Source organism: Solanum stenotomum, chromosome 8, assembly GCF_019186545.1.
Source record: "Solanum stenotomum isolate F172 chromosome 8, ASM1918654v1, whole genome shotgun sequence".
NCBI lineage: Eukaryota > Viridiplantae > Streptophyta > Magnoliopsida > Solanales > Solanaceae > Solanum > Solanum stenotomum.
Window position 1 is genome coordinate 1,853,414 of NC_064289.1, and position 18,433 is coordinate 1,871,846.

The 18,433-nt window shown below is 32.6% G+C and overlaps 4 protein-coding genes across 4 annotated transcripts; all 4 read left to right on the plus strand.

The window, feature by feature from the left end:
- Positions 1 to 3,257: 3,257 nt before the first annotated feature.
- Positions 3,258 to 4,882, plus strand: LOC125874065 (LOB domain-containing protein 12). The gene is made up of 2 exons (XM_049554873.1): positions 3,258 to 3,482; positions 4,392 to 4,882. Exons 1-2 carry the CDS (start codon positions 3,324 to 3,326, stop codon positions 4,752 to 4,754), a joined length of 522 nt encoding a protein of 173 aa, XP_049410830.1. The 5' UTR covers positions 3,258 to 3,323; the 3' UTR covers positions 4,755 to 4,882.
- Positions 4,883 to 7,114: 2,232 nt separating this feature from the next.
- Positions 7,115 to 9,183, plus strand: LOC125874528 (UDP-glycosyltransferase 87A1-like). The gene is made up of 2 exons (XM_049555431.1): positions 7,115 to 7,628; positions 8,288 to 9,183. Exons 1-2 carry the CDS (start codon positions 7,145 to 7,147, stop codon positions 9,172 to 9,174), a joined length of 1,371 nt encoding a protein of 456 aa, XP_049411388.1. The 5' UTR covers positions 7,115 to 7,144; the 3' UTR covers positions 9,175 to 9,183.
- Positions 9,184 to 11,002: 1,819 nt separating this feature from the next.
- On the plus strand, positions 11,003 to 12,574 carry LOC125874526 (UDP-glycosyltransferase 87A1-like). Its single transcript, XM_049555430.1, has 2 exons — positions 11,003 to 11,522; positions 11,643 to 12,574. Exons 1-2 carry the CDS (start codon positions 11,039 to 11,041, stop codon positions 12,530 to 12,532), a joined length of 1,374 nt encoding a protein of 457 aa, XP_049411387.1. The 5' UTR covers positions 11,003 to 11,038; the 3' UTR covers positions 12,533 to 12,574.
- Positions 12,575 to 14,895: 2,321 nt separating this feature from the next.
- On the plus strand, positions 14,896 to 18,409 carry LOC125874650 (uncharacterized). The gene is made up of 2 exons (XM_049555637.1): positions 14,896 to 15,945; positions 17,796 to 18,409. The coding sequence occupies exons 1-2, from the start codon at positions 15,169 to 15,171 to the stop codon at positions 18,006 to 18,008; spliced, it is 990 nt and encodes a 329-aa protein (XP_049411594.1). The 5' UTR covers positions 14,896 to 15,168; the 3' UTR covers positions 18,009 to 18,409.
- Positions 18,410 to 18,433: the final 24 nt, after the last annotated feature.

The following is an 18,433-nucleotide window of genomic DNA, read 5'->3' on the forward strand; positions in this document are numbered from 1 at the left end:
ATTGGACGTAATGCATAATTAATTATTCTGCCAAAAAGTTTCTAAACTATCCCATTTCCTTGAAAAAGGGTAAATACGTAATATGTCCTCGTCAAATTAATTCAAATTACTAGTATGATTAAGTGATTGAATGAAAAATTTAACAAATTGAGAAATTAATTAACTAACTACGTTTAAATGACAGAAGCATATATATATTCAAACACATTTATTAGTTCAAAATGTAAATAACTATGATGTGGGTAAGTTTTCACCTTTAAACTTATTTGTACTTGGTATTTGCACCAAATCAATAGAGAATGTGTTTGTTTGCACATAAACCATTAGTGCTTAATGATTGCCATCTCCATTCATATTTGACTTGACATACCCCTTAAGAAGCAATAAATAAAATGATATTTTTACTATATATCACCCTACTTATTCATCTAAAGTTGGAAAATGAATAGTATACTTAATAAGAAGTGTAAAATAGGTATTAAATGGTAATTTATCTTTTTGTTTTTAATTGGATAAATAAAAATGAACATCTATTTTAAGTATAATGAAGCAATTGATATGCGTTCTTACTTCATTGGATTGCTACTTTAACTTTAGTAACTTAACATGATTTGAATATAAACCTATGTGTTTAAAGAAAAAAATAAGAGCACCTATAAACACTCTTTCAAGTTTGGTTTAGCTCAATTTAACAGTTCTACTAATTATGCCCAAAAATAACATATTGTACATGAAGAGGTGAGCCATTAGTGTATATGAGTAGAAATTAAATGGTGGGCGTGTATGTGATTATAGAGTGATTATTAAACTTGGAACCTGTGTTAAGCACGTCGTATTTCATAGATTAAACAGCTTAAACACATGGTTTACAGCCTAAACAATTTCCTTTTTAATAAGAGTCGCTAATTAATGTCAACTAAAATAATGTTCGTCTGCAGGAGTACAAGTCAATTGGCACAAATTAAACCTTAAATTGTCAAAAAATGTGGAAAAACTAAAAATAAAAAGGTTTCCCCACTTGATTTGCGTCAATATATAATTAAAATTTTCAATTTTCAATGCAATAGTAATTCTCTTACTTAAGTTTCTTTTGCCTACAATGACTCATGTTTTATGGTAACATCAATTCGTCTTTTATTTAAAAAAGAAAAAAAAATCGTCTTTTATTTTTTATTTTTCTCCTTATTTTAATGATTAAGCATATACATATTATATGTATATAATGTTTTTTACCGATGCTAACAGGTCATTAACCAACTATATATTGCAGGGTTCATGTAATTTGATATTCAAGTGACCTAATAAATAGATACCATTTAGATTAGTTGATAAGTATCAAGTGTTGAAAAATATTTTTAGATACTGAAATTGATTTTATTAATAAACAGTCAAATGTTTAGATAGAATTGTTGAAATTAATATTAAGTGTGCCATTAGTCTGTTTGGTAAAATGATATTGATAAGTAATTTTTGGGTTAAATGACAAAAATGTCCATAGAGCTCTTTACAAATATAAAATTTTAAAAGTATTTTTAGATTAATAAAAAAGAAAGGACCGAATAACGAAAGTAGAATACAAAAGATAATAGTGATAAACCGCAAAAGGTTAAATCAAACAAAAATATATATATAATTAGCCGTAAGATCTTATATTAGTGACCAACTTATGACCTACAATTAATTAATTTTAATGCTTATAAACACTTTCGATATTTATCAAATATATAAACAAATCAAGAAGATATTACAAGTTAGCTAATATCATCAATTAGTAGCTTGTGTATATGTAATAACAAATAATACTCCTTCCGGTTCAAAATAAATGAATTTTTACCACTTTTTTAATGATTTTAAATAAATAAAAAATTTAAAGTCCAAAAACCTATTAATTATTTTGTTTTCCAAAAATACCCCATCTCTTTGATGAGTTTTCCAACACAATTTCTAGCTATAGAAGATTTAAAAAATATATATATATATATATATATATATTAATAAATTATCTTATAATTAATTTTCCTAAAAAATGTATCATCACACCCTAAAAATTCATATATTTTGATCAAGGGTCACACAAGGTAATTTGTATGGCGGTTTATAAGAAAAACATATAACAAAAAAAATAGATGTTTCCATGTGAATGTCCGCCAACAAACATTCACGTCGAGCTCATCTTTTGGTCTTGCTCGGGGCTAGGGTTTTTGCATCGTTACTCACTATTTTGCTAAACCCTAACCCTAGTTGTTCTCCCATGAATTTATTGCCCCTTGTCTTATCTACTACTCATAAACTATACTCTATTCTTTAAAAATTAAATATTTCATTTGCTAATTTTTATTAGTATTTATTAGCTAGCTATAAGTATAGATCTCTAATATATATTAGTCAAACAATAACGTGAAAATTCATCAAACTGAATTATTAGTTGCCAACCTTTAACGCTTCTTGGCGGTGTCACCATTAATTCTTTATCCTAGTTTTTTTATTCTACTTAATTAAACTAACTATATCTCAAAGAGTAATATATTAATGAAGCTCAAAATATTTTTGTATTGAGTTTTGCTTTTCTAAGTCCTTGAAGATCCAGCTTTATAATATCATTTTTACATGATTAATATTTCGGATTGGAAGTGTCCACAATCTTTTTTTCTAATAATTGTGATGTTCGGATCAGTCTACATACATTCAAAGGTAGATTGTGGGTACATGAACCAGGGTATTTTTGTTGTTTAAAAAATTTCTAAATACCTATAAAAATTTGACAGTGAACTCGATTATTACTGTATATATTAACTCTCGAAGTTGTTGTATAACTATAAACTTTTTTTTATGAGCTTTCTCGTACCTCTATTGATTCCACGGAATACCTAGCTACCACCAGCAGGCAGCAACATGGAGTGGCGAAGCATGATTTTTACCAAGGACTTCAAAATTTGAAAAAGTAAATACACGAACTAACCAAACCAAAGAGGGTTTAACATCTACTATATACCCACAATTTTTTATTTTTTATTATGTATGAATAGTATAATTCCACCGAAAGGGAGTTCAGATGAAGCCCTACCTACAAGTTGTCTCCGCCCCAGGCAATATCACGGGTGCTACCTCACACTGGCACAAGTATCAAATAACTCTATCCAAGTTATTCATGATATTTTATTTGTCAATGAATTCTATACCACAGTAACTCTTTGTAAAGTGTTATAAATAGGTTCCCAGCTCATTCTCTTCCAAACTACACTTTGTCCTGAGCTAGCTACTACAATATCTCTCTCTTCCTTAATTCTCATTCTCTTTGTTGAAGTTATCTTTCTGGCACAAAAATGGGAACAGGAAGTTCTCCTTGTGCTTCTTGCAAATTGCTAAGGCGTCGGTGCGCCAAAGACTGCATCTTTGCCCCTTACTTCCCTCCTGATGATCCCCACAAGTTTGCCATTGTTCACAAGGTGTTTGGTGCTAGCAATATTAGCAAGATGTTGCAGGTACTTCTCTTTCTTCTAATAACCCCTTATAAATCCTTCTTAGGTAAAACACCAACCTCCCCTAATTTTGCGAGGGATGGAATGTCTATTTTTCTAGCTTCACCTTCCCTCTTTTTTGAAGGATAAAGTCGTGCTTATCCTTGTGTTGTAATCGGAGGCCAAGACCAAGTCCTCTTGTAACTTTCTTCTTGATTTAATTATAACACCTAGACGGCCTGGGAAAATTTATATATAAAAAAAAAAATGTAAAACACCAATCCAAAAGAACAACAATGAAGAAACCCTTAATAAGAGTATGTATCCTTTTTGTAAAAAAAATGAAACTGTAGAATTTATTCAAAAAGGAGTAGTTAGAAAAATTCTAACTCTTAGAAGTTTAGTAGGTATATTTTTCTATTTTTGAGATAATATATACGGGTTGGGGTCATGCCAAAACCCGCACCAATCATTAATTGGTGGTTTTAGTAGAAAAAAAGAAAAACGATCTCATTCGTCTTTAACCCGAGCTAAGTCTAGGGTTCAAGTCCGTGGATTAAATAACAAAACTCCTTGTACAAAGTGCTTCCCTCTTTTGTTGTTGGCCTTACAGAGCGCGAATCTGGATTTTATTGGTCAGCAAGTTTCAAATAATGAATGCATAAAACCAAAGATGAACTTGAAATGACCAAAAATTAAATGTTGAATGAGTGGTTTCTTCATGTTATATTAAAAGAGGTGGAACTAGCTAATTTTGGGGACTGAACCCCTTTCGTCAAAAAATTACAATTTATATTCGGTCAAAATTATTTCATGTTTTACTTGTTTACTTTTTTTATATTTCAGTGAAAATCGTGACTCCGTGCCACTAGTCATATATATGCAACAATTATATGATTTTTTTTTTCTTGGTTTACATTTGTATATTTTCAGGAACTTCCAATACAGCAAAGAGCAGATGCAGTAAGCAGTTTGGTGTATGAAGCAAATGCAAGAGTAAGAGATCCTGTTTATGGATGTGTAGGTGCCATTTCATTTCTACAGAATCAAGTTTCTCAGTTACAAATGCAGTTGGCTGTAGCTCAAGCAGAAATATTATGCATCCAAATGCAACAAGAACCTGTTCCCTGCAGTTTACCAACAACTTTAATGGAACAAGAATTAGATAAATCACCATATGGAATAAGTAATAATAATAATAACTCTATTAATAATCTTCAGCAATATCTCAGCTTTGCTTCCTCTAGCAGTTCTATAATGCAAGATCCTGTAAAGAGAGAGTCTCTCTGGACATAAACTAAATTAGGTTTAATTACTTAATTTGGTTATCTTGTTAATGTAGCTAGTGGTATTAGATGTTTTGAAGTACTTGTTAAGTAATGAAATGCTAGCTTTTGGACGGCTTGTCTGTTTCATTTTATATGACACTCATTTCTTTTAAGTTTTTTCTGGAAATTAGAACGATGTGCACAATTCTATATTTGAAAACTTTTTATTTTTACTGTGACATTTTTAAACCACAAGTTCTAAGGATACTTTTGACATGTACAAAAAGTCTTCTTTAAACTCAACTTTTAAGTCAAAAAATTTAAAATTTCAAACAGAGAAGAAAGAATAATAAAGAGATAAAGAGGCGTCAACCGTGAATTCAAACTAGTTGGATTTGAAAGTAGATATCGAATACCGAATAAATAAAGGATGAAGAGGATAGCATATAGCAATTACTTATTATTTAATTTGTATGTATATATATATATATGTGCTCAGGCCTAGGTCCATAGCATGTGGAATTTGTGGAGTAATAGTTAAGTAAGGTTAAACATTTTCATGGAATTTGGTCGGTGCTTTCTCTGTTTAGTTTATATATTATTTTATATATATAGTCCAAAATCACTTTGATTTTATTATTTATTTATTTATTTAAATCAGTTTGATTGAATATCATCACCGTATGATAAGGTTTTGTTTTGTTCTAATGAATGATTAAATGGATATTATGAGACGGCATGCATGGATGTTGAATCACTAATTAGTTATTTAAGTTAAAGCTAATATGCTCAACTCGTGAAAAATTCATGGAGTGCCCGTTTTGGTTGTATCATTTAACTAATATCCGTTGTATTTTATTTTTTTTGCACGAATAGCCATATCATATACTCTAACTTTAAGGCAAATAAAAGTACATACTCTTTTTTTTCTTTCTATTTTTGCTTCTACGTCCAGATGTTAGATTTGTTGTTATTTTGACAAATTAAGTATAATGGTTAGAGCTTGTCTTTAATGATATATGAAAATTATATTCAAATTCGATCTTCTTTGGAATAGATTTGCCAATTAAATGGTTGGAATTTAAAGAACCAAAAAACTTGTTTGACAAAACAAATTCATCAACACTTGCATGCATGAGATTTAAACCATTTTTTACATGCTCTCGCAACACAAATTTTCAACCTTACATATGGTTGATTATTCCCAAAAAGAGGGTAAACTTGTTAAAAAAATTATACAACGAGCATTAGTAAAATTGCAACTCCAAAAATAGATGTTTATGTACTTTACATGTTCTAACTTTTACTAAATTTTAATTTCTTTACTTTTTCTTCTTCTTATAATTGGTTAAGGTACCAAACAAAATTATGCTACAATAATATCAAACAAATTTTTTTAAATATTTTGATAAGCCTATGTTATAATAATACCTAATTTCACGAGACATTATTTTAAAAAATAGTTAACATTCGTAAATAATAGTACAACGTTATCAAAAGTGATGGATGACTCATTTTGTAACTTCTATATGGCAGTCAACATTTACAGGCCCACAAACTTGTTTGGGTCTTTAGCCCAATTTTGAGTCAGAGGCCCAAAGAAAAATTTGAAGACCAGCAGAGTCGTATATTACTGTATTCGAAGAAAGATGTGAAAATTTTATAAATGACATATATAAGATTTTTTTTAAAATAGCTTTAAAATTCGTAATATTATCTCTTAAATATGCATATGGGGTGATTTTTCCAAGAAAGATTCAGTCAATAATTTAAATTTGAAAAATTATTATATATATAAATAATCCATGAAAAAATTCAATAAGCAAGAATACACATAATCTAGAATTTATAAATTAAGAAAATTGGCTTTGCCCCTACGGAGTTGAGGGTCAATGAGGGGGACAGTGTCCGTTATGAATTCAGCCAAACTCAATAACTTTAGTTTAAATTTGAATTCATCATAAATATTCATTCAATGTTTATAGATTATTAAAGGCATAATACATAAGTATGTCATTTAACTAATTGACCTTATTTCACATTTATGCGCTCTAACTTAGGGTGTGCACAAATAATCACTTAAACTTGCATAAAGTTGAACAAGTAGACACATTAGTTATTTGTTACATAATACACGTAGGACACCACGTAAGATGCAAATTGTCATATATGACGTGTGTGTCTATTGCAATTTTATACAAGTTTAAGTGTCTATTCGTGCACACCTAAAATTGAAAGATATGAATATAAAATGAGGCTAAGTTACAAGACATATTTATATATTATGTCATTATTAAATGAGAACATTATCACTCCCACTATCTTTCCTGTCCACTCATTAACAACACTGTTCTATAATAAGGTCAATGCTCAAAACTAACGATTTTATTCAAACATCTCAACTTTATCACCAAAAATATGGAACTTTCTTCACAAATTAATTGTCATATTGTAGCAATGCCTTATCCAGGAAGAGGCCATATAAATCCTATGATGAATTTCTGTAAAATCATAATCACTAAATATCCCAACATATTCATCACTTTCATTGTCACTGAAGAGTGGTATAGCTTAATCAGTTCAGAAAATTTACCAGAAAACATAAAATACGCCACCATCCCTAACGTCATTCCTTCGGAATTCGGCCGGGCTAAAGATTTTGTTGGATTTGTCAAAGCTACTTTAACTAAAATGGAAGGTTCGGTTGAGAAATTGATTGATGAACTGATGATGAAACCGAGTGTTATAGTGTACGATACGTATTTAAGTTGGGTCGTCGGATTGGGGAATCGGAGGAATATTCCGGTGGCTTCTTTTTTTACTATGTCGGCGACTGTGTTCTCCATTTGTTATCACATGGATCTTCTTGCTCAGAATGGGCATCTTAGAGCCAATTTATCAGGTATGGCATTTTCATTCTTTGAATTTTCTTCGAAGATTTAAGTTATATATACTAACTGTGCAAATATTGATGCCATTGGACTAACATTTTAATACAAATGTAGAATATGAACAAAAGCTAATGGGTTCTGCCCAACTCACAATCAATGGGCTAGCTCCGCTCCTGCTGCTAGCCCTTTGAGTCACTGCACAATCACTACCTTAGCTAGTAGCTAACACTACAAAACTAGTTCTTTAGTAACGACTACAACATCAGTGTAATCCCATAAGCGGGATATGGGGAATGTAGAATCTACCCTGACCTTACCCCTGTCTCATAGAGATAGAGACGTTGAGCCAATAAGAAATTAATTGCCTAGCTAGCTAATTGCAATGTGTTCTCCGCGAGCAAGCTTTTTTTTTTTTGGTTTCCCACCCGGTGTCCGGAGCCCACATTGGAGCTCCGAGTAAATCTGGATCACGCTCTGCAGGGTCCATTTGGAGCTGGCGCTCCCAACTGGATTCTCTCCATACCCAAGGATCGAATCCGAGACCTCTGGTTAAGGGTGAAACACTGTCATCAATGCACCACAAATCCATGTTGGTCTCCGCGAGTAAGCTATTGATTAGCAATTTCTATTTACTTACCTGTTTTCACTTTTACATGATTATTCATGACAGGAAAAATGCACGAACAAGTTGACTATATTCCTGGAATTCCTTCTATTCGCGTTTTAGATCTTCCAACACCATTTTATGGAAAGGGGCAAGAATTATTGGATGTTGTTATGGAGATCTTCTCTACAGTTTCTAAAGCACAATATCTTTTGTTCACTTCAATCTACGAGCTCGAATCTATTGTTATCGATGTTCTGAAGCAAATATTCCCCATCCCTGTCTACCCAATTGGTCCAGCAATACCTTACTTTACTAGCGAAAAAAATCCCTCCTCAACTACTTCAATCGATGAACCAGAGTACATTAAGTGGTTAAACGCTCAACCAAATGGTTCTGTTTTGTACATTTCACAAGGGAGCTTTCTATCTGTCTCCCGTGATGAACTTGATGAGATCGTAGCTGGTGTGCACGATAGTGGTGTTCGTTTCTTTTGGGTGGCACGTGATGAAACTGTTCGATTTCAGAAAAATGGATGTAGTGTAGGGCTTGTTGTGCCCTGGTGTGACCAATTGAAGGTCTTGTCACATCCTTCGATTGGTGGATTTTGGTCACATTGTGGATGGAATTCGACTAAAGAAGCAGCATTTTCAGGCCTTCCAATGCTGACTTTTCCTATTTTTTGGGATCAAAGAACTAACAGTAAGCAAATTGTTGAAGATTGGAAAATTGGTAACAGGGTGAAAAAACATGATCAATGTTCGATATTGAGGGAAGAGATCTCTAGCTTGTTGAAATGGTTTATGGATTCTGGAAATGAAGAAGTGATGGAAACGCGGAGAAGAGCGAAGGAAATACAGAAAATCTGTCAATGTTCCACTGCAAATGGAGGATCTTCTGAAATTAACATTGAAGCTTTCATTGAGACCGTTTTGTGCCATAAATATAGTTGATGCAGTGCTATGTTGAACTTGTAAATGAACATAGTATTGATTTATGTTCATGAGATTATTGTAGGAAGTTATCAAACAATGTAGTGTTCAAATTATATCAAACAACTTAGAGAAGTTGTTACTTGAACTGATTTTAATATGCTACTATTATATCTTCTGCGATTTAGAACAGATATACCCTTGCAGAGGCCGATCTAGAATTCGGAGATTGTGGATACCACGTGTTTAAATAGGCTAAACGGGTCGGTTCCTTCTATTTTCTGATATTTATAATTAACTTGATTAAATATGCATATTTAGTAATTTTTTATTCTAATATTAAAGATACCTGAGTAGTTCAAACATTTTTAGTAGTAAGAAGAGATCGTATTCTCTAAAATTTTGAGAAAATTAGAGATTCTCCACCTTAAAAGTTCGAACTTGAATAAATCATCTAATCATTACTTTATTATATTCATATTTCATTGCCTCAATGTGCTATTACAGATATATAGTTGAGAGAAAATATAAAAAATTATAGCTTCAACCTAGTCAATTTTGGTCCTAACTATTCGGTTTTCAATTTGACCAATTAGAAAATACTTATAAATAAATGTGTGACTTCTCTAATAAATTTGACGCGACAACACAATAATGTAACTTTACAAATGCTTCTAAAGTAGAAACAATAATAACAAACATGAAAAAAACTATACAAGTGTAATACAAAGAGAAATTAAGAGGATTAAGGTTTTTACTTTAGATTTTGACATTTTGTATAATGTGAAGTTGTGAACTCAAAGTCAGTGTGAATTGAAAGTTAAAGGATAAAAAGATAGTAGTAAGTAGTAACTAATAAGGTATTGAGATTAATATATAATATTTATGTATAAGTAAAAGTAGTAAATTACTAGTCTTAATGGGTTATTGGTTTACCCAATTAATATTGAAAATCAATACCGGATCAATAACCCGATAATTTTTTTTAATAAAACCATTAAAAATTTGTTGACCCAATAACTTAATAATAATAAACCAATAACACTTTTTTCGGTTCGATTTTTGGACACTCCGAATGCCGTGACACCCCACCCATACACATAGATCCGCTCCGGTAATAACCCTCTTTACAAAAGTAGTTATTCTTACATAAATTTTAATTAAATCAATTTGAAAAAAGAAAATATAATAATGTTTTCACGAAAAAAATTATAAGAATTTCAAATATTTTAATGAAAATCAGTTTCTCACCGTACATTTTTTCAATAAGTTGATTTAATTAAAAAATATAATTTATAACATATATTTTAAATATATTTTTGGTAATGCGTGCTTACTAAATAAACCCATCTTTTCGTACTTCTTTCACGTTAGGTGAAAACATGATAGTACAAGCAATAATATACAAACTTCTTGAACATGCCATTAAAATACTATATTCAAGCTTAGAAGAAAAAGGCAATTGCCTCACGCCTCTATTTTGAGTTAGCCTCATTTAAAAAAAAAACAATAATCGGTTATAATTATTTAAAAATAAAATAAAATTAATAATATCTGTAAAATAAATAAACTTATTATATAAGAAGAAGAATTATTAACAGTTAGACAAATTTAAAATACTATATTCAAAAAAATTAAATAAATTAATTTAGAATAAACTTTATAAAAATAAATAAATTAAGACCTCCCTTGGAATTTGATTTTAGGCTATAGATATAGATATAATATAATGAGCCGCCCTGAATGGAGGGACCACAATTCGATCATCACTCCCAATATTTTCCTTGTGCACTCATCATCAACACTGTTATATAATGAGGTAAATGCACAAAGCCAACAGCAACTCATCATTTTATTTAAACACTTTTAATTTCATTACCAAAATATGGAAATTTCTTCACAAATCAATTGCCATATTGTAGCTATGCCTTATCCAGGAAGAGGCCATATAAATCCTATGATTAATTTCTGTAAAATCATAGTCACTAAATATCCCAACATATTCATCACTTTCATTGTCACTGAAGAGTGGTATAGCTTAATCAGTTCAGAAAATTTACCAGAAAACATAAAATACGCCACCATCCCTAACGTCATTCCTTCGGAATTTGGCAGGGCTAAAGATTTTGTTGGATTTGTCAAAGCTACTCTAACTAAAATGGAAGGTCCGGTTGAGAAATTGATTGATGAACTGATGATGAAACCAAGTGTTATAGTGTACGATACGTATTTAAGTTGGGTCGTCGGATTGGGGAATCGGAGGAATATTCCGGTGGCTTCTTTTTTTACTATGTCGGCGACTATGTTCTCCATTGGTTATCACATGGATCTTCTTGCTCAGAATGCGCATCTTAGAGGCAATTTATCAGGTATTGTATTTTCATTCTTTGAATTTTCTTCGAAGATTTACGTTATATATATAGACACTTGCAAATGGAGTACATACTTGCGTGTTTTCACATCTAGATGATTGTGATTATTCATGACAGGAAAAATGCATGAGCAAGTTGACTATATACCTGGAATTCCTTCGATTCGCGTTTTAGATCTTCCTACATCATCTTATGATGGAAAGGGGCAAGAATTATTGGATATTACTATGGATGTCTTCTCTACAGTTTCTAAAGCACAATATCTTTTGTTCACTTCAGTCTACGAGCTCGAATCTTCTGTTATCAATGCTCTTAAGCAAAAGTTCCCGATCCCTGTCTATTCGATTGGTCCAGCAATACCTTACTTTACTAGCGAAAAAAATCCCTCCTCAACTACTTCAATCGATGAACCAGAGTACATTAAGTGGTTAAATGCTCAACCAAAGGGTTCTGTTTTGTACATTTCGCAAGGGAGCTTTCTCTCTGTCTCGCGTGATGAACTTGATGAGATCATAGCTGGTGTGCACGATAGTGGTGTTCGATTCTTTTGGGTGGCACGTGATGAAACTGTTCGATTTCAGAAATATGGATGTAGTGTAGGGCTTGTTGTGCCCTGGTGTGACCAATTGAAGGTGTTGTCACATCCTTCGATTGGTGGTTTTTGGTCACATTGTGGATGGAATTCGACTAAAGAAGCTGCATTCTCAGGCCTTCCGATGCTGACTTTTCCGATAATTTGGGATCAAAAAACTAACAGTAAGCAAATTGTTGAAGATTGGAAAATTGGTTACAGGGTGAAAAAACATGACCAATGTTCGATAACGAGGGAAGAGATCTCTAGCTTGTTGAAATGGTTTATGGATTCTGGAAATGAGGAAGTGATGGAAACTAGGCGAAGAGCGGAAGAAATACAGAAAATCTGCCAGTTTTCCAATGCAAATGGAGGATCCTCTGAAATTAACATTGATGCTTTCATTAAGGATGTTTTGTTCCATAAATATAGTTGATGGCATGTTGCTCAGACTCTTTAAAAATTTCAACTCGTGTTGGATTCGCCAAAAATAGTGTATTTTTGGAGAATTCAACACAGATGCGCCAAAAGAAATGCAGAGTCCGCCCAACTAAGGTTGATGCAGTGCTATATTGAACTTGTAAGGGAATATAATATTGATTTATGTTCATGAGATTATTGTAGGAAATTACTGAAGCTGTTTATTTTCTCTGTTTTATGCAGAAATTCTTTTTTTTATGAGAAAATGCATAAGTGCCCTCAACCTATGTCCAAAATACCTGAGACACACCTAACTTTTACTAAGGTCCTATTATCCCCAAACTTATTTTATATATAATTTTTTACCCCTTTTCGGCCTACGTGGCACTATCTTGCGGGTTCAGCGCGTGTTGACAATTTTTTCAAGGATAGTGCCACGTAGGCCGAAAAGGGATAGAAAATTAATTAAAAAATAAGTTCGAGGGTAATAGGACCTTAGTAAAGGTTAGGTGTGTCTCAGGGATTTTGGACACAGGCCGGGGATACTTATGCATTTTCCCCTTTTTTATTAACATCTTAGATCATTTGCTTTACGTCTTTTTAGAGAATGAAATATATTTGTGAGTTACTTTTGTTGTCAATTGTCAAGCTTTATGGTTGTTGCTCCAAGCCAAAGCTTAGATATCCAACCAAGTGCAGAGGATCAACCGTGTTTTCACTTTTCTATTATATATATATAATATAATTAAAATCTCTGATCTATCGATTGGTGGTATAGAGTAGAGGTGTTCAATTTATTATATAACATTTGATTTTGAATATTGGAGAAGTTAAGATGTATTTTGGCTTGTTTGATCAGAAGTGCTTGTTTCACAAAAAAAAAAAAAGAGTATTTGACTACATAATGTTTGGTGTTCAACTTGGAGTGCAACTTTAATTTGAATTTAAATGGGAAGGTTTCATATTTGGGGTAAAACTCTCTCTAACAAAAACGATTATGTACTTAGAGGGACACGAAACGCAAGACATGTGGTCAAGAATGAAGGAGTACTTACTACTCCATTGCAATCCTAATTGGATAGTTAAGTATCCTTCCACGATGAAGATGAAAAGAAAAAGAATTTGGATTCGATGCACTTACAATTTTTAACATGTAATAAATATTTTGCAGTAAAATTATATAAGAAGTATATAAATAACTTTATTTAATAATTAATAAGTAGTTAATGGTAATTTGATAACCTATTATAAATAATAAATATTTTATTATAATTAATTTAGTTATACTAATTATATTAACTTTATGTGAATAACACTCTTTTCTCATTCTTAAATCTTTCTAGAGGAGAAGAGTCATGATAATGAAAAATCAACCACGTCGGCTCCATGTTGAATAATCTTAATAGAAAGGTCAAAAAGAGTTTTAGAAAAAAGAATTATTTAGTCTAATTAAATAATCTATTTTAAAAATTAATAAATTAAGCGAACAGGCATATTACTTAATTATTATAATAATTTACTTCATTAATTAATAGGCTAAATTGAAGCTAATCGAAATTAACTTTTTTTCTTGATAGGTCAAAATTATCAACCATCTACCAAACCTTGTTTGGATGGTTGCTACCTGTTGACCGTTGTATTTATTGTATTGTATTATTAATTTAAGTATATCGATTGTTTTGATTATTACTTAAATTTTATTATATCGTATCGTTTAAATTCATTGTTAGATAACGATAAAAAAGATCTATTTGGTGTAACGATCGATTTGGTGTAATCTCATCGTTACCTTAATTTTTTTCTTCTTATTTTATCTTTATTATTATTTAATTATTTTATTTTAGGCTTTCCCAATTTTTTCATGATAGCTTTTACTCTGCAGTTTGTACTTTACTTTTTCTTATAGATTTATATTCAAATTATGAATACGTGATATTATGTAACGACGATACAATCTATCTAAATAATATATTTATTAAAACAATACAATATAATACAATAGGACACAAACATTATGAAACCATATGTACCAACTATTCAAACAAAATGTAAGGTAGTAAATTGATCACTCCCTCCTTTTATTTTTCAACTTTACTAAAAATAGACATTCAATTTGAAAAATTAAAAAATAACTTATCACTTAATTCTTAATTATTATTTTTAATTAAATATAGTCATTTTCAAAACATTAATTAATTATATTTTTAAAATTTAAAAAATAAAATTATTATTTTATTTAATTGGATTGTTGTGGTAATAAATACTCAGAGAAAAAGTCAAGGTTACTGAATAATTTAGTTGTGCCGTGTGAACAAATTGATTTGGACACACGATTGAAATATTACATAAAATAAAAGAAAAAAGAAAAAATTAGTGTTCTTTTTCCTTTTCCAAATTAGATTAGGAAAGTCGACAGTTATTAGCAAAATTCCCAATTTTTTGGAACCCTAAACCTAACCGCAACTCTTCTTCCTCCTCAAACCCTCCCCAAAATCCCTCAATAAAAGCTTAAAGCTTTCTCTTTTCTTGATTTTACAGTTCTCTAAGATATTGAGCCGCTAATCCTTGTACAGAAAAGGAACCAAATTGACTACAACCCGTACCCGAACCCGACCCGAACGGGAAGGTACTGGAGCCCTAGTTTTCCCATCCATGGCCACCGATGCTTCGCCGAAGTTTCAACAACGGGACCTATTACCGGTGCCTCAACCACCCGATTACCATCCGGTGGTTGCCGTTTCGCCGGCACATGACGGACTCCATTTTTGGCAGTTTATGGTCGCCGGGTCAATTGCCGGTACGGTTGAACACATGGCGATGTTCCCTGTAGATACAATCAAGACCCAAATGCAAGCCCTAGGTACTTGTCCCTTAAGATCTGCCAGTATCCGTACGGCGCTTGGGGGAATTCTTAAATCCGAAGGTGTTGCTGGACTTTATCGTGGCATTGGAGCTATGGGACTCGGTGCTGGTCCAGCCCATGCTGTTTATTTCTCTGTTTATGAGAGTTGTAAGAAGAAATTTTCCGGTGGGAATCCTAATAATTCAGCTGCACATGCTATTTCGGGTGTTTGCGCTACAGTTGCAAGTGATGCAGTTTTTACACCGATGGATACGGTGAAGCAGAGGTTGCAGCTGAGTGAAAGCCCGTATAAGGGTGTATTGGATTGTGTAAAAAGGGTTTTGAAGGAAGAGGGTTTTAAGGCTTTTTATGCTTCGTATAAAACTACTGTCTTGATGAATGCCCCATATACAGCTGTGCATTTTGCTACGTATGAGGCGGCGAAACTGGGGTTGTCCGGTGTTTCGCCAGATAGTGCAAGTGATGAAAGTATAATAGTCCATGCCACTGCTGGGGCGGCAGCTGGAGCATTGGCGGCATTAGTTACAACGCCCCTTGATGTTGTCAAGACGCAATTACAATGCCAGGTATGCTTTCTGGCTTTATGGAAGTTATTTCTTTTATTGATTTGGGCTGGTTATCTGGGAAACTAGTTATTAACATTGTCACTCATAGTGGTATATATTGGTCTGGAATTAAAACACTATACTTTGAATTTTAACTATTAAGAACGGAGCCGGAAAAGGTCAGCAAAGTTTTATCTTGGGACTGGGGTTTTTGAGGATAAGGTTACATAACTTAAAAGCACAGAACTAGAGAAAAACAAAGAAGGAAGAAACCTACAAAATTCTACTCGGCTTCTTGGATATCCCGAGCCCTTGAGGCTGGCTTGTCCTGACTATTGAGGTTGGCTCAAGTTGGATTAACCTCTACCATAGGAGCAGTTGCTGAGTAGAAATTGGACCCAAGGTTATCTGTAACCTCTTTCTACTGCATATTCGTGTAACTTTTCTTTGTAAAAGTTTGGATACCAAGAAGGTCTATTAAATTATTGGTGCTTACTCAATTAGGCAACAGGTCCATTAGCATTCACATCCTTTAAGGTCTTCTACACTTTATGGATGTTAATAAGTGATTAAGGACTTCTCTTTGATGGAAGAGAAATATTGCCTAATTGAGTTTTTAGTTGAATTCTATAGGGTTTGTCTTGTTAGGTTCTTTTATTTTCTGAAACAGCTGCTCTACCTTCACGAGGTAGTGGGAAGGTCGGGGTACATTCTCATCTATATCCAAGCCTTGGCGGTAGAGTTTAAAAAAAACCCGACCTGAATGTATGAAGTTAGGAATAAATGAAACCTATTGTCTCTCCGTTGGAATTTGAACCTAAGACCTCATTATTCTCAATCCACTTCATTGACCACTAGGTCACACGTTTTTAAAACATCTCCATTTACTTTCTCTCCTAATATTCATAAAACACAACCTGGAACAAACCTTCCAATCTGTTTCAACTAGTTGCTGCCCCTGCAGAACAACCAGCTATTAAGAAGCTCCTTAACACTTAACAATCAATACAAATATATTACCCCTCAACACTTGAAGTTCAAATATTGAAATTCATCTTTGCAAATACTCAAGGCCAAACCAGTATTTGCAAATATTGAGATAGTATTTATAGCGAGACGTGAATAGTTTCATTTGTTCCTTACTTCATACATTTAGGTCAAATGAGGATACTCATGCATTTTATCCTGTTTTACAGGAACTATTTATTTCACATAATCAAAGATGCATTATTCAAAACTTTGAAACTTATATTAAGGATGGTCTGGGGAACACTCTGGCTTTGTAAATGAAATCACATGTGGTCTTACTCAATGAGGAAGAAATTTTTATCTTCTGATCTTTACTTGCTCTTTTCTAGACTGTACTTGCTGCAAGGCCAATTGGCTGTGATTTGTTTTTTGCTCCGTTATGTTGGAAGTCTTGGTGTGCTTTAATTTCACCTGAAATGATAAATCTCGCTGGTTATCTTGAACAGCCATCACACGTGAACAAAATTGTGTGTTTTGGACCATATTAATTTCTCCCCTCTGCTAAAGGAATCAGTGCTTTTTTTAACTTGAACCAATTTGTCTGTCTAGTCTAAATGTAGCTCCTAATGTTGGGTCCTGTGCAGATGCATTTAAAATCTTGGAATTAGTCCAATTTTGTACCTTACAACAACTACGCCTCAATACCAAATAAGTTGGGTTCAGCTATACAAATCCCCGTCATTTAAAAATATTTACAAAGAATATGTCCGATGTTGTTTTGTATTTTGCTCTTAGATTGCTGAGTTCCGTGTAGTATTCCACAAAGGGTAGGTTGTCCTTAATCTAAAGTGAGGCATTTGCTAAATTACATTACTCATTTAATCTTTAATGTGTTGGTGCAGGGTATCTGTGGCTGTGATAGATTTAAATCTGGGTCAATTGGGGATGTCTTTCGGATAATTGTGAAGAAAGACGGATACAGAGGTCTTATGAGGGGATGGATGCCAAGGATGCTCTTCCATGCTCCTGCTGCTGCAATTTGCTGGTCTACATACGAAGCTGCCAAGGCCTTCTTCCAGGAGCACAATACTGTTAACAACAGTGTGACGGCCTGAATATATATTAAGAAAGGGAATATTATCACTTATCTCCACGCCAAAAAAAAAGAAAGAGAGAGAGAATTCTCTCTATTGTTGTATGCATACCATAATTTATGGTTGAGACAGAAATTCGACCTGATGTGGGTTCGAAGACGGAGAAACAAGAAGAGAGAATTCGCGTCTACCATCACGAAGTTATATTTTCATTTTTAATTAGGGTCTGTATAAATTTATGATAAGTTTGAATAAGTTGGTGAGATTGAGTCCTTGTTTTGATGATTTTTTTTCTTCATATCATGAAGAAATAGGATGAATCGGTTTAGAAAATTTTGGGTATTTAATTCATCACATGAGAATTGGTTATTGTAATCATTCTCTTTTCAAATGTTAGTTGGAACACCATCTTGATTCATCAACATTGCTTTTAATTATCTAGATCT

Bases quoted from the DNA above. Each gene is read 5' to 3' on its own strand.
- LOC125874065 (XM_049554873.1), top strand. From the start codon at position 3,324: ATGGGAACAGGAAGTTCTCCTTGTGCTTCTTGCAAATTGCTAAGGCGT. The intron at 3,483-4,391 runs GTACTTCTCTTT...GTATATTTTCAG, and splicing joins ATATTAGCAAGATGTTGCAG to GAACTTCCAATACAGCAAAG.
- LOC125874528 (XM_049555431.1), top strand. From the start codon at position 7,145: ATGGAACTTTCTTCACAAATTAATTGTCATATTGTAGCAATGCCTTAT. The intron at 7,629-8,287 runs GTATGGCATTTT...TATTCATGACAG, and splicing joins TCTTAGAGCCAATTTATCAG to GAAAAATGCACGAACAAGTT.
- LOC125874526 (XM_049555430.1), top strand. From the start codon at position 11,039: ATGGAAATTTCTTCACAAATCAATTGCCATATTGTAGCTATGCCTTAT. The intron at 11,523-11,642 runs GTATTGTATTTT...TATTCATGACAG, and splicing joins TCTTAGAGGCAATTTATCAG to GAAAAATGCATGAGCAAGTT.
- LOC125874650 (XM_049555637.1), top strand. From the start codon at position 15,169: ATGGCCACCGATGCTTCGCCGAAGTTTCAACAACGGGACCTATTACCG. The intron at 15,946-17,795 runs GTATGCTTTCTG...GTGTTGGTGCAG, and splicing joins AGACGCAATTACAATGCCAG to GGTATCTGTGGCTGTGATAG.